We start from the raw sequence: 16,220 nt of genomic DNA, 5'->3' as shown, positions 1-16,220 counted from the left end.
GGGACGTTTGACCAAAATATTGTCCTGCACCATGAATGTGGAATATGTGTATTTATAAAACCTGAACCAATTTAGATTATGAAAAAGCAAATCTAACCAGCTCAGATTAATGTCTTTGTTCGTCGTCTGCTTTCTTTCTTTGTGCAAGCAGACGATCGGAAGTTGGTCCGCCGTCGCTTGTGCGCACGGTGTTTTTCTCAACGGAGTTGAACCTCGATTTCTACGCACAAACTCCACGCAGGATAGCGAGCAAGGCACTCTGGGTAGAAGAAAGGCGACCAGTGCGTGTTGATTTGGTGGGTTATATTCTCGATATTGCAGAAGAGTAAGAAAACATATATCTGTCTTTCTAATTAACTGAAGTAAATAATTGTGCATGTTTCTACCAAGGAGGCTCGTCAACAGGACGGGAATTTCCGCTAACTGTGAACATTTCTCTCGATACCTTTTTCCAAATAATCGGGATTTGGCTGTCTGGTCCTCCATTTTGGTTTTGTGTGAGACAGGATAGAATAGCCTATTTCGGATAATTTCATCGTACAGATATCGGCTACTTCATTGTTATGTAATCGCATTGGATTCGTCGTGATTAACATCTGTTGTATGTAAGGAAACAACTAATGAAATATTATTTTCTTATAATTGATTTCTAACATGAAGATCATTATTTTGTTGGCGTCATTGTGTATGCAGGCCCTGTCTGCACGTAGCCTAGTGTGTCGACACGTGTCCGGACTCAACACTACATACTCTTTGTTTATTTTCCAGATCAAAATGGGCACCAGATTATATATCGGCAGACTATCTAACCACGCACGAGAAAAGGACGTTGAACGTTTCTTCAGAAACTATGGCAGAATCAGAGATGTTATGTTGAAAAATGGCTATGGCTTCGTGGTAAGTCTCCTGTGTAGAAATTATACAATATTAATATAATAAAAAGGATTGAGAGGCAACGCACAGTAGATATTACTTTTGGAGGGTGGACACGCATGGAAGTCTTTCCATATTGTGAATGAAACCCAAATAGCCTTAGTAAACATAAGTGTGGTTTGTTTTTAAGATAAATCCTTCGGTAAGATATCCACCCATATGCCCCCTAAAAATTATATATAATTAAAAGGATTGAGCAGTAATGCATACATATATAACTTTTGTAGGGGGGGATACAAGTGGAAGTCTTTCCTATGCTTGTTGGTCCGACTATGAGCTTCAGAGAATGTTTGATTTCATTTCAGGAATTTGAAGATTACAGAGATGCTGATGATGCTGTATACGAATTAAATGGCAAAGAATTGTGTGGCGAAAGGTGAGGTAGATACTTGGCTGCAACTGATTCTGGAAATTACCTCCCTCAGCAAATTTGTACCTTGTTCCATATCTTGGATTTGGGAACAAAGGGTGGTCTTAATAAATGTTGCTCCTTGCTTCGTGCTGCAAACCAATCCAAATTGTTTCACAAGCAGGAAATCTATATATGAATGTTAGTGTGGACGAGGTACTACAATAAATCGCAGAACTCTGGTTAGAACTTAGCAGTAGCCCGTCAGCCTGGGCCTGGTACAAATTGCCACGGTTCTAACCCTGGACTCTATTTGATAGGTATATATGAAGATCTCTTCATTAGTGCACACAAATAGATGAAAATGAAAGAGGAAACCTGAGACCTGTATTTGAATGTACCATTCTTTTGTATACTTATTACTATTATGTAATAGAGACATGTTACACTAGCACATTAGTCTTTCCCTAATTCCTAGGTAATAAAAAGAAGTTAACAATTTTATCCTACGTAATGAAATAGTGGTGTGATCTCAGATGTCGGAGAAATATGTAATAACAAGAAGTTGTGGTTAGTGTCCCCTGACATCTTTTGCATGATTTTGTTTATGTATTTGATTATAATTTGAGTGGATTGATGCTTGTTTCTTATTAATGCTTTGTCTAGTCCAGATTCTTATGTACTGATTGCTGTGTTTGAATATTGCTGAAAATGTTAAATTACATATACTCCTAGTACCATGTTACTTAAGTTACTCAACTGGAGTGATTATCATATTGAGTGTTGGTTTTCAGGTGTATTGTAGAGCATGCTCGAGGACCAAGGGGGGATTCCTTCAGAGATCGGGATCGTGGATATCCCCCACGTCGTAGGGGTGGCGGCGGAGGTGGCAGAGACAGGTATTGTTTTCTTTTGTATGGTAGTGAAATCAACAACAACAAAATTTCTGTTATTTAAGAGCTTGAGCATTATGAAAGAAATTGATTGGTTGCAGTTGATTGGTATAAAATGTCCTGTTGTGTTTTGCAGTCGCTATGGACCACCTACGCATACAGAGTACAGGTTGATCATTGAGAATCTCTCATCAAGGGTTAGCTGGCAGGTGAGTTATTTACTGTCTTATGCCTTGCATGTTGTATCCATTGCCTCCTATCTATTTCAGTTGCAGCATTTAGAATTTTTTTCTAAAGCAAGGAAATTATAGAAAACCCCTTTTAGATAATGTGTAGTAATATGGAACTGAATTGTTAATATTTTGGAAAGAGAAGAATCTTAATTATTTGTGTTCCATTGTTTTTGGCAGTTACTAATTTTAAAGATGTTATCTATCTTCCCCCAAGCTCGGGAGACTCGCTGAAGCCTGATGGGGTCACTGGGTCTCGAACTTGAACCAAGGTCCTTAGGTCTGAGGATTGCCACTAGCTATCGGCCTAGGTCAGGCAGGCATACAGGCAGGCAGGCAAGCGCTGTCGGACTGTATCACAGGGTCTTACTGAACGACACAGCCAAACTGCACTTGGTCTCTCTGCAGGTCTTAATCTAGCAGCATGCCATTCTACGCTGGTCCTTTCTGCTACAAGGGGTGTCCTTCCAGAGTCTGGTTTCGGGTTGGACGAAAAAACAAATTTTAGTTTTCAGAAAACTTTCGGAGATCTGGCTCAAAGAAACCCTATTGAATTAAAGAAAATGCAGTCACTCATTGGGGACACGGTCTTCCAAGCACTAGCTTCCTCTCAGACAGGTTCCTCCTTCCAGTCAGGGCGCTCAGTCGGTTGCCTTGGCGATCGACTGGGGCACCATACAGAACAGGTCCATCCCTTGGGGTCTATTCTCATCCGTCTTATGAGCAAGAGATCAGATACTGGCCCTACTTGTTGGGCACTGACTCCAGCCGTCAACCCGAGGTCCGTTCTTGCAGAGCGTATATAGGGTCCATACCTGCTTTGGCCTTTGAGAAATGAGCTCTTGATTAAGGGAAAGTACAGAGGTAATTGTTTTGAATGCTCTTATGCTGAAAGTAGGTGTAGGGGAAATGAGTGATGAGTATCTTCATTTATGATTTCAATTTAATCATGTGCAATGTCAGAAATTGTAAATTTGGCATAAACTTTGAGTCCTTTTTAAAGATGAAACATTTTACCTTTTTTCCAAATTTTAAGTTACATGGGGATACTTTACTGATATGTATTAACATTTAAATTTTTTGATATTAACTAACATCAGTTGATTACAATTGGGATAAGTTGATTAAGAACAGCAAGTCTTGTGAGTACAAATTTTGAATAAACTGGGAGTGAACATCTTAACATTCTCTCATGGTGTATCTGTTTAGCATGTAGTGAAATTTATATATGTTGACTAATGTGAATGAAGTGAATACTCAAGTTGTTTCTATCATGCAAACTGTTATGGGGAAATGTAGCTGAAGACAGTGGAGCGGAAGTACATATTGGATATGCAGTGAATGAGGTTCTATGGAAATGGATATTTCTTGTACAATCTACATTTTTAATGGTTTTTAAATGACATTTTCTTACGTTCATTTGTTTGTGGAACTAAAAAGCCTTTGATGCACTTGTTGTGAAGGAAGTTTACAAGCTTGTTTTTTTTTCATTGGCATGTAAATACAATGAGAAATCCAGAAACTGGTTCAATATTCCTTTGTTTAGTAGGGTTGGTAATTTCTCTTTAGGAACAGGTATGGAGAAGCTGTATGCTGTTGTGGTAAGATAAATCTTTCTTCATAATGTATGTTCCATTGTTTTATGATTATTCTTTGTGTGTTCAAGGACCTTAAGGACTACATGCGTCAGGCGGGTGAAGTTACGTTTGCTGATGCACACAAGAAGCACAAGAATGAAGGGTAAGTTTGAGATAGTTATGGAAACCAGATCTAAAGATAATTGGGAGTTGCAACTTAAATCTACTGACCCTCTTTGTGCTTAACATCTTTGTCATTTCAGGACAATAAAATAAAATTTGTTTTCTACCTTACATAATGACAGTTTATTTGTAATTCAGAATAGTGGAGTTTGCTACATACTCAGACATGAAGAATGCTATGGAGAAGCTAGACAACACTGAAATCAATGGAAGGAAGATCCGTGTAGTAGAAGACAAACCCAAGAGACGTGGCCGGTATGCTGACTTTTCTTCTACTAATATTCAAATTGATTATTGCCTTTGAACCCTTTCTCCAAAATATAATAGCATTGAATATAATTTTTAAGTTATCCCATAACATGAAATTTGATTTGGAAGAGTTACTTTTATCAAATTCAGCTAAATCAGATGATATTTGTAATTTCTTGTAAAGTAACATGTATATTTTTAATCACCTGATGAAGTTAATATTTCAACGAGTGATTCGTCCTAGAGTGTAAAAAAGAAATCACAAGAAAAGACAGGTGTTTGTACATGTTGTACTTAGTGTTTACCTGAGAACCATTGTCATTGAGGCTTCTAAATTTTCAGATAATTACATCATTTGTGCACTAATTATACATAATAAACATGTTTGCTTAAAAAGTGTCATGAGAAAAACCTTCTTTTGTGAAATGCACGATCCTGACTTTCGGTCAGTAAACATAGATTTTAAACTTCAGTGTCATGTACTCTGCATTTTTCCTTTTCCTCTCCAGTTCATACTCCAAAAGTCGTAGCAGGAGCCGAAGCCGTTCCCGTTCCAGATCCCGAAGAAGCCGATCAAGGAGTCGCTCCAGAAGCAGAAGCCGCAGTCGCAGCAGGAGTCCCAGTCGTAGCAGATCAAGGAGTAGGAGTGAATCCCGTTCCAAGAAGGTTGACAAAGATAATCGTGATTCTGCCAGCCCGAGCAAGGTCAGGTCTAGGTCCAGGTCCCGTTCCAGGTCCAAGTCCCCTGACAAGAGGGATGCATCACCAACCAGCAATGGGGATGACCGGAAGGATGATGACAAGGATGACTGATCTACACAGAGAACTTAAATCTGCTAGTATGAACTGTGATCACGATAGCGTGCATGGATTGTAAATAATCAGAGAATTGTATTTGACAATTGTGCTGATGGCTGTGCATATATTTCAACATCTAACCTTTTTTACCAGACAGATCCAGGTGACATCACTTGTTTGACTTGCATTCATAATCAGCAGTTTTAATTTGTCGTGTACATGTGAAAATGAACTGTTATCATGTAAATAATGTGTTGTCCTTCCCAAACTGTACATGAATACCAAATGAAAATTGCGAATTTTGCGAATGCATTTTTCACTTTTCTGCAATTCACATGGGACAGCTTAGCTGGTCATTTTTGGAATTATCATCTTATTTGTCACCCTAATACAGAATCACATTTCATATTTGACCTAATGCAGACACATTGTGTTTCCTGATTATAAACAATCCTGCCATTTCCAACTTGTGAATGTCTGCATGCTACGGTTCAATGGTTTTTGAGATGTGGGATGGAAAACATCTTCCCGAAGTTTTTGAAGCACAGGAAGGTGAAGGGCAGTGCTACAGATGATATGATTGTGTTCACATTAAAATTGTCCAAGTCATCAGTTTATTATTTGAGAAAATTGTGTAATTATTGTGAAGTGTTTTAACATATGTCTCATTTGGTCATGCATTTCATCATTTCACTTTTATGTCATCCATTTTGTTCACTTATTTTATGTGTAGATATTAAACTATGATCTTGGAAATATGATTTGTGTTTTTAAATTATTTTCATGAAGATTGAAGTAGTGACCAAATCGTTTGCTTGCATCTTTTCTAGATATTTCTGTTAATGGTTACCTTCAGAAAGATGGATGTTTTTAAAGCTTTCATTTCAAACTCTGGCATATGCCAACTCCAGTTCTTTACACACTGAGCTCACTTTGAAGCATGTCAAGGTTAGACAGAATCACAATTGCATCATTTTTATGGTAACCAATTTTAAAATTGGCCTTTTTGGTCAATAGTACAACACAAACATAAATAGATAATTATCATCCATTATGAAGTGAAATAATTTTTGGCTGTTTTGGCAACTTGACTTTTGAAACGGTAAAATATATACCGTATTCGACGTAATAAGCGCACAGGGCGTGCTCAACATTAGAAACAGGGGGCTCTTATTAGAATATTATTGAGTTGAAAGATCGTAAATTTCGTGATTAATGCTGACAGCCTGAAATGTTTATATACGACGGATATATTTTTCCAGAATTTAATTGCCCATGATTAAGGGTGCATATAACATACGAGTGCGTATTATACACAAATAAGTCTTGTGTACATTAATCAATTGGAAGGGGTGCTAATTGAGATTGTTCACCATTATATTAACAAATATCGCCGTGGGCGCTTATTAGAGCAGGGCGCTTATTACGTCAAATACGGTATATGTAATGCCATTTTGGGCACTTTAAAAGCATCTTAAATTGAGGACATGTCACTTTGTAATGTCTGCCATCTTGAAATGGAAACTGGCACTTGCAGATCCCTGTATCTACAATGTTATTGCTTAGCATGTGAGCCAACTGAGGATTATTTTTTCTCTTTTTCACAATATAGGCCACCCTAAGTTTTGTTAACTGCAGTGTTATGAAACATTTACTGATACACTATTGGAGCTTTGTGGTAAGAAGTACATGTTCGTTTCAGAACTGGCATAATGTTTCTGAATGTGGGTGATCATTGCTTCAATATTTTGAATTTGTGTTAATTCTTTTGCAATGTCACATTAAATCATGACCGTAAGATAAATTCGTTGTAGCAGGATCACTCGGGGTACATGTTTTTTTTTGCACCCGGCGTTATGGACCCTACCTCAACGTTTTAGAGTAACTTGCACCTAGCGTGTAAAAGACAGTTAGTACGCGGTCATACGTCGAGATTTCATCGAAAAAACATGATTTTGGCGTATCCATAGCATTACGAGTTCACCGAAAATGTAACGCTTGTCTAACGTATTAGTAGCGTATCACTGACATAAATAAACATAACTTATGACAGCGTATAAAAGCGTATTGCCAGCGTGTGTCTGGCGTGTTCAACGTATGGTCAGTGTATGCCCAGCGTATGAGTAACGTATGACTAGCGCGCTCAGCGTAGGCGAAAGGTGCCTAAAACCGGCCCCGCGGTAGTATAACTTGTAGTGTACACCCATTCATCAAATTACTTCATTCAAGCAGTAGTCTTCGCTCAGTCAACATCATCAAGATGTCTCCAAAGAAACCAACCAGGGGCCGAGCAAGATCTGGTAAAGTGTCAATTGGAGGATGTCATGCTGATGTTGGAGAATGGCTATTTCTTCTTGGTGCAGCCTCTCCGTATCCTTCACCACCATCTTCTATAATGTCTCCATCAGAAGTGATGAGGTACTGACCGGGACCCAATATATACAGAAGCCCCCAAAACGCTGGTATAATGGTACAAATACGCTAGCTAAACGTTAGAAACACGTTTAATAAGTTATTTGTCGTCAGACATACGCCTAATACGCCATATACTTTGTGTGTGTATACGTTAGACATACGTTAGAAGTAAGTTACGCTACGTTATCAATACGATAAGTGTACAGTACACCTTCAGCCAACTTATGTCGACGTATATCAGCATATGGGTAACGTATATCTAGCGTATGTAAACGTATGTAGAGCGTACCTCTAACGTATGCTTAACGTATAATTCATACGTAACCACGCCTCAGCGTACTACAACGTATACCAGCGTGCTTTTAACGTATACAGCTTACACCTAACTTATCCATAGCGTGTTTCAGTGTTGCCGGCGTTTGGGCAAAAATTCTCATATGTCGCCATACGTTACTGCCATACGTCGTAGTTTGACGGGCCCATTAGGGTTTATATCACTCGCCTCTGGCAAACTACACATGATGTAATTTAGAACGTATTGAAGTAACGTACAGCATGAAATAAATAATAATGTATTAAGGGAGGAGGGTAGGACTACCTTTTTATAAGCATTAGAGATGATAGGAACAGATAACTAAGTGGGCTCAACCTGACCAGACATGCAGTATTTTTAATTTATTTCTTCTGCCTCTATTTATATCGATTTCCAGCGCATACTGGCTGAGATTTAGCCTCTAGCGTATTGATGACATGGCAGCATAATACACTCCTTGATAATGCCTCTTTATCTTCTGTCATAACTGGTCAGGCAGTTGTTTCAGGGGAAAGTCTTTTAAGATTAATATGGATGCATTTTGTTACCAAATTCAAATTATGAATAGTTCGTGTATGTATTCGGTCAAATTTCACTGGACACAAAGAGGTATCTGTGTGTTGGGTCCCTCGGTTGCCTGACTGCTGCGGATAGTTAAGAGAAAAACATGTAAAGTGTAATACCAATTCAAATCGGATAACACGCCTCAGTCTTCATTAGTTTGTTATTTGGGTCGATAACTGGGCTTTTTTTATAACAGTTACTTTGGAAGTTTATTGGTATCTTCTGTGATCTTTCGCTGTCACATTCCCGTTTCATCTAACTGCACTGCACATTTGACAACTCTGAACGCATTGATATTTTGTGTGGAACATCAATTGTCTCTTAAATTATTTATCGAATTCGAATCCATTTTCTACACGTCCATGTCATGTTGGATAAATGATAAATCGATTTTTCAAGGAAAAATATGGTAAGCGTGTGTCTTGTGCACTTGTACCTGGCATTCATTCAGCTTTCACAGAATCAGACTGTGATGGTGATGGCATTGATACTATAAGTTTGGCCCTACTCCGGTTACCCACGACGCGAAATGTGAAGTAGTCTTGTCTACCATTGGATGACCTGTGATTAAATTTGCAAAATTATATTCTGAAAATATACTGTCTTTGCAAGAAATGAATGCATAGACAGTTGTAATTTCTTTGATATTTTCCATGTTTTAGTAGTTTGATATTTTCCATGTTCCAGTAGTTTGATATAACGAAATACAGTATAAAGCTTGAATAGGTTAACCCAATAACTGTAATTGTTCCATGTATTCAGTTTCAACACAGTGCAACAGGTGTTCCGTATTACAGACACGTTTTCCTCTCGCGCGTCCAGATGTACCACCTGTTCCCAATTAATCACTTCAGGTGTCAATATCGGTGGAATTATCTCATTTCTGGCAGGATTGTATCAGTCATGTTATTAAGTTTCGGATTAAGAAGCGAACGTATGAAACAAAGATTCGGTATTTGTGTCATTGTTGCCATCAGGCGTCGCACGTTTCCAGCCTCTGGAGACCCTATATGTTAAACAATGACCCACGTTTCTACTCCAACATGGTACAAGTTTCACTCCACAGGCGGTGGCCTCTACGTTGCATGCTCCTGCTTATAATAATCAATTCGGTAATTACTGTATCAGTTCTGTGGGGTTTATTTTCTAAAGGGAAATATGCTGCCAATGAAATATTTGCAATTCTACACACAGCTCCTGCAACCATAACAGAACAGCCACGTACATCTTTGCCACGGACTGAAAAAATCAAACTCCTCGTTGCAGGAAACATGTCTTCGATTATCACCGATAATGGAGATACTCCACTTTCGGAAAACAATCTAAAAGGGCGATTGGAGCTATCGAACAGTACCCGGAGGCTGATAGTTTGGTACAACATTCCACATTGGTGGGACAGGTCTTGCTCCTCGAGTATAGCTCACTGTCCAGTCAACAACTGTTTGCTGTCGGCCAACAAGTCATTTATGACAGAAGCGGATGCTATTATTGTACATGCTCCGACCTTAAGGACAAGCACTATCCCCAACAACACTGACGACAAAATATGGGTCTTCTTTGGGTTGGAACCGCCGCTCCACTTTTGGGATACCTACAAGAATCCAACATGGCGCCATCGGTTCAGTCTCACGATGACGTATCGGTTAGACTCTGACGTTCCATCACCCTATGGAAGACTGGTCCATAGGGATGTGTATCAAGAAGGTGTTGACGTCAAGGAGACGGTGGAGCAGAAGTCCCGAGCTGTTGCATGGTTTGTTAGTAGCTGCCTCACGCTAAGCAGACGTGGAGAATACGTCAGGCAGTTGCAGAAGCACATCGCTGTTGACGTGTATGGGAAGTGTGGTACAATGAATTGCTCCAGTGAGGGCGAGGGCTCATGTTTAAGTTTGTTGAATACCACGTACAAGTTCTATCTTGCCTTTGAAAATTCCCTTTGTGTAGACTACGTAACTGAAAAGTTTTTCAAGACATTTGACACCACTGCCATACCAGTCGTCCGAGGAGGCGCGGACTATGCCAAATTGTTTCCTGGTGGAACTTTCATCAACGCTGACGATTTTAGTGGCCCTAGACATCTCGGGAACTATCTTAACTACCTAGATAAGAATGAGACAGCATATCTGCAATTTGTACGAAAAAAAAGTAAATACCGTAGACTTGACATTAATCGCTCCGAGTTGAATCCTTTGTGTACGTTATGTGAAAAGGTGAATGGCGGTTTGTCGGAAATCGTTGACATAACTCGGTGGTTATTAATGTCTGGTTCAGCTTGCCGCATGCCAAGCGATATTTGAAAAAAACATATTATTCCTTGCCAGGCTGCTTTCATGTATGAAATTTTATTAGAAAGTAAACGATGCCCCAATCGCACGTGTTTATGTAACTTTCTGAAACAGCGAGGTGGAAGAGTATTTTTCGCACGTCGGGTGAAAACCTACGCAAGTTCTAGACGTTTACCCTTTTGTGAAATTATCCAGCACGGATATGCTTCTTTTAAACAAGGATCATAATCCAAGCACGACTAAGGGACGCAACTCCGCACAACCTAGATCACCTGTTTGCCCTTGTTCATGAAACGGCCGTATAAGCAGAAATAACCAGCATTGGCGACTCAATGTGGGTCTTAATTCGTGTTTTCTTTCGCAGTACAGGTACAAATATAACCACATTAACATAATTATAAAGTATACGACATTTGTTGGAACATAAATTATCACATATCGAGGAGAAACCCTAAACATAACAGACCAAGTCAGATGAAATGGGTTTAAAGTTGCCTATATGGTTATTACATTTCTGTAGCAACGTGTGTGCGTGTTTGTCCGCGCGTCTGTATGTGTGCGCATGCTCAGTCTGCGGACTCCGAGCCCACCAGTCTTTGTTTCATCACCTTAATACCGAGCACCAGGCAGGGTAACAACAAGTATATAATCTTTTAACGTCTTTTTGTATGACTTGGTCAGAGGATCCAACCACTGACCTGCTCTCCCGGTAGACAACGTTCAACAAGAAACGATTTTGTGGAAGTGTTATAATTACTTTTTAAAACTGTAAAATAAACATAAAGAAACTAGTATTTATAAGTGAAATCGACATCACCACTGCTCTATTAAGTGGGCAGTGACACGTCAGTTGATTCCGGTTGGTTGTTGAAGGACAGATTCCAAGCAAACCATATATGTTTTTAACTATTACTATTAAGGTGCATCTATATGCTTCACGTTCATCCCCAGCCAATGGGTAACCAAGTGGAAAGAGTGTTCGCTTTTCACGCCGTCCGGGTTCTATTCCTCGTAAGGGTACAATGTCAGAAGACCATTCCTGGTGACCCCCGCCGTGGTATTGCTGCACTGTTGCTGAACCCATACTCACCCAATCTCCAATAGTGCAGATATGTCATTAATTTGGCCCGAGGTTAAATGAACCTTTTCTTGAGTGGCTCACCTTTGGCAGATACACAAAATCTGACAGCAGGGATGGATTACAGTTAATGAAACGAGAAAGACTCCTGAAATAAAAGGTCAACATAGATTCTATAAGAAACAAATCAGAGGTGAGATGTACTGGTGTAAGGCCGGTTCTATATAGTGCTGGCCCACCGATGTACCATGCCGCTGTTTAACATGAATACCTTACACACACACATTCTTATACAGATTCCGAGACGTTTTATCCACAGCGCAAGGTAACAAGTGGCCAAACCACCGAGCCACCCACGTTACGCCTCCTTGCAGATGTTCTATCCACTGCACCACAGACGGTTTAGAAACAGTCAGAAGCTGTTCTAATAGCATGTTTGAGCGAGTGTGTGTTTTTTTCAAGACATGTATTGATGTACATTGACCTACAAGTGAAAAATATTGATTGATTTTGATTGTTAAATATTTGTATGATATTTAATACCTTGTCCTGTACCCAAGTGCCTTCAGTTCTGCTTTTGAGATTCATGTAGTTATACATGTAAATTTTATTTGCCACCAACACTCACTGACGTATTGAATTCAGTCTTAGTTTGGTAAAAGATCTGAGCCAGGGAATGTTATATTGTATCTAGTATGTAGAAACATTTTTCACACCTTATCATGCTACTTCATTGCATCTCTGGAAAATATGCTGAAAACAAACCTTTCAAACAGAAATACTATTGTAACTCCATTAATTTACTCGGATTAGTGGATACTACCGTATTCGACGTAATAAGCGCCCACGGCGATATTTGCTAATATATTGGCTAGTGAACAATTCCAATTAGCACTCCTTCCGATGATCAAGGTACACAAGACTTATTTATTAGCGTATAATACGCACTCGCGTGTTATATGCATTATTAATTATGGGCAATTAAATTCTGGAAAAATGTATCTGTCGCATATAAACATTTCAGTGTGTCAGCATAAACCACGAAATTTATCCTTCAACTCTCTTTTTTCCACCAAAATAATATTCTAATACGAGCCCCCTATTTCTAATCTTGAGAGCGCCCTGGGCGCTTATTATGTCGAATGCGGTATATGGAATTAAGAGTTATGCATTAGAAAGACTAATACATTGTTGAACATGTTGTGATATTAGAGACGTGACCGTGACCTTAGCGGGACACCATCTGAATGTAGTTGAGAGTTATCCCCCTTTCAGATCCACGCAAAATATATCTACGCGTTTGTGAACATGAACTCGGTAAAACACACACATGCGCGTTTTTGGATACTTCTCAGCTGGACTGACTAATTGATGTTGTAAAAAACATAACATGTTATGTAAATGTAATTAAATCCCCGCTGCACTATGTTTTTCAGCGGACATGCACTGTTGTAAATAATACCTCGTTGCTAGGAGACCGATCGGAAGCCATCTTCATGCGTTTGATCATAGTCTTTGATACTCTTCGTTTTCGAGGACATTCAGTTGCTATATTTTGCGGTTTCTGACAACAGCATTTTCCAACAGATCTTCAGTAAGGTATGGTTATTAAATATTAACGTATTGGGGAGCATCTTGGTACTTTATCCCTTTATCAACCAAGTCAAACGACATGATAAGAAAATGGTAAGCAAGACAACGCCAACAATTCTAATCATTCTTAGTCTTATCTGCTGTTTCGGCTGCTTCTAGTTATCTAACAACTCTTATACCTTAATATGTTTGCCTTTCATATTCCATTTAACTAAAATGTATAAAGACGATTTAGTAATAAATGGTGCTACAATGTCCATCTTGCTATCTCTGTCATCAAATAAAGTGTAAAAGTGAAATCTTATTCATCATATTTGTTTCAGATCTATCCCCCAGTTATCTACATTATTGATATGAAGATGCCAACAGGCTACATACAGGTTCCTCCCTTTTTGTTGGATCCTGCTCTAGATCACAGAGTTGAGATGTTTCTTGAGGAACAGATTGGACAGTCTGAGGAACTGGACTTCTTCAATCACTACAGGATGCTGAACTCTTCCTCTGTGAGGCCATCTGTGTCTGACTCTGCCCTAATCACTAATGGTCTGGGAGTTCATGAGAGTGTTGACATGTACATATCTGCTGCAAGACAACTGGATGAAATCAGGAGGAGGAAGTTTCCTTTTCTGATCTCTGGAAGTGTGGTGAAATCTTCACAAAACCCTAGGAAATCTTTCTCCGACTCTGATGTTTGTCAAGTCATTTCAGCAGAGAGCAGCATCAGCCTCCAGTCCAGCTCAAGTGTGTGTGTGAACAGAGTACAAGAACAGGAGGACTTTGAGCCACAGCCCGGACCAAGTGGTTATGTGCCTGAGGCAGGAAGATTTAAGAACTTGAAGCCACAGTCTGATCCTAACTGTTCTGCATCTTCCAGCATGTCCTCTCTGTACAGCACAGAAAGTGAAGTGAATGTTTTCTTTGATGAATACATGGTCAATATGCATGATATCCATGCACACAACTGGGCTGACTTTGATGATGATGATGATGATCACTCAGTGTCTGCTGTGTCCAGTAAGGAATCTGTCCTATCAGCTGTGTCAAGTGTTTTGTCATTGCACACCGACTACAACCATTGGAATGGGAATGAGGATTATGAGCTGGTTGGACCTCTTGGTGATGATGGATGGGCAGTTGGATCAGCGGAGGTCGTCATTGATATTGATGACACTCTTGAGTTTAACATGCAGTATCCTCCTCTTCAACCTGAGAGTGAGAGACAAGTTCCAGCTATCCCCCACAGGACCCCCAGCGAGTCTATGTTGTGTGACAGGAAGAGGAAATACTATGATGAGCTGATGAGCAATGGTGATCATGCCAGCAAGAGACCACGGAAGTCTGTCAGTGACACAGCAGTTTCCAGTCCTCCTGAACAACCAGAGGCACCACAGCAGCCCAGGAGACAGATAAGAGCTGCTCGTCGCAGGTTGCCCAGAGAGTGACATTTGGATGTGATATGAAGTAATTGTTCTATGTATATCTGTGTGTATGGGACTGTTATATTTAACTGTAATGTAACTTATAGTGGTTGACAGTTAAAGTAATAAGCTGGCCAGTGGCTAAACACCAAAGCCCATATAGGACACTTTAAAATTCTCTGTAGGTCTAGCTAGATACCTCTGTGTCAAGACCGTTCAGACTTCTCTGTAGGTTGGGCTACCTCCTATATGGTCTGTGCCAATACCTTATAGAGGACACTTCAGGCTTCCCTGTAGGCCTAGGTATCTCTTATGATGGTCTGTGCCAAGACCTTAATATAGAGGACACTTCAAGCTTATCTGTAGGCGTAGGTATCTCTTATGATGGTCTGTGCTAAGACCTTATAGAGGACACTTCAAGCTTCTCTGTAGGCCTATGTATCTCTTATGATGGTCTGTGCTAAGACCTTATAGAGGACACTTCAGGCTTCTCTGTAGGCCTAGGTATCTCTTATGATGGTCTGTGCTAAGACCTTATAGAGGACACTTCAGGCTTCTCTGTAGGCCTAGGTACCTCTTATGATGGTCTGTTCTAAGACCTTATAGAGGACACTTCAGGCTTCTCTGTAGGCCTAGGTATCTCTTATGATGGTCTGTGCTAAGACCTTATAGAGGACACTTCAGGCTTCTCTGTAGGCCTAGGTATCTCTTATGATGGTCTGTGCCAAGACCTTATAGAGGACACTTCAGACTTCCCAGTAGGTCTAGGTACCTCTTATGATGGTCTGTGCCAAGACCTTAAAGAGGATACTTCAGACTTCCCAGTAGGTCGAGGTACCTCTTATTATGCTCTGTGCCAAGACCTTTTAATGGGTACTATAGAGGACCCTTCAGACTTCCCAGTAGGTCTAGGTACCTCTTATGATGGTCTGTGCCAAGACTACATAGCCCACAAAGGACACTTCAGACTCCGCTGTAAAGGTCATGTAAGTGATATTGTGTTCATAATACAATATCTTACGTATCTTATGTTGTGGACTAAAACACTTGTGAATCGTTTAAGCCATAATAGTTTTGATTCAGGCAAGCATTACTATAGTGACCAAATTCACAGATTGTCCAATCTCATTTTGGTCAACTACTCTGACCAACATGACCAAGTTTAGAGTTGAATTGTATCCTTCTTCTCAATATATATGGTTCTGACGAAGCAGGATTTGTCCTTTCATCATTACAAATTAAGGAGAGAGGGTTTGGAGGTTGTTAGTATTTTAACCTAATGATTTTAACATTACATTTATGACCAAGATCCTTTACTTTCGTTACCAGTGTTTGAACAAGA

General features: G+C 39.7%; 3 protein-coding genes across 4 annotated transcripts; all 3 read left to right on the top strand.

Annotated features, from left to right (window-relative positions):
• The first annotated feature begins 224 nt into the window (after positions 1-224).
• Positions 225-5,949, top strand: LOC139442358 (serine/arginine-rich splicing factor 6-like). 2 transcript variants are annotated; one of them, XM_071223159.1, is made up of 8 exons: positions 225-296; positions 769-897; positions 1,239-1,309; positions 2,077-2,181; positions 2,312-2,384; positions 4,072-4,145; positions 4,304-4,420; positions 4,924-5,949. In XM_071223159.1, the coding sequence occupies exons 2-8, from the start codon at positions 775-777 to the stop codon at positions 5,225-5,227; spliced, it is 867 nt and encodes a 288-aa protein (XP_071079260.1). In that variant the 5' UTR covers positions 225-296; positions 769-774; the 3' UTR covers positions 5,228-5,949. The 2 variants fall into 2 exon arrangements, with proteins under 2 accessions (XP_071079260.1, XP_071079259.1); XM_071223158.1 differs by having other exon boundaries at positions 247-325.
• A 4,021-nt stretch (positions 5,950-9,970) lies between these two features.
• On the top strand, positions 9,971-12,273 carry LOC139443694 (alpha-(1,3)-fucosyltransferase C-like). The gene is made up of 2 exons (XM_071224631.1): positions 9,971-10,649; positions 12,164-12,273. Exons 1-2 carry the CDS (start codon positions 9,971-9,973, stop codon positions 12,271-12,273), a joined length of 789 nt encoding a protein of 262 aa, XP_071080732.1.
• A 1,540-nt stretch (positions 12,274-13,813) lies between these two features.
• LOC139442530 (uncharacterized) lies at positions 13,814-14,902 on the top strand. The gene has a single exon (XM_071223347.1). The coding sequence runs from the start codon at positions 13,814-13,816 to the stop codon at positions 14,900-14,902; it is 1,089 nt and encodes a 362-aa protein (XP_071079448.1).
• Positions 14,903-16,220: the final 1,318 nt, after the last annotated feature.

The sequence above is a fragment of the Haliotis cracherodii genome, unplaced genomic scaffold (assembly GCF_022045235.1).
Source record: "Haliotis cracherodii isolate W230 unplaced genomic scaffold, xgHalCrac1.p SCAF_5, whole genome shotgun sequence".
NCBI lineage: Eukaryota > Metazoa > Mollusca > Gastropoda > Lepetellida > Haliotidae > Haliotis > Haliotis cracherodii.
Note: the sequence above shows the minus strand (reverse complement) of the source record. Positions and strands in the feature narration are given on the sequence as shown.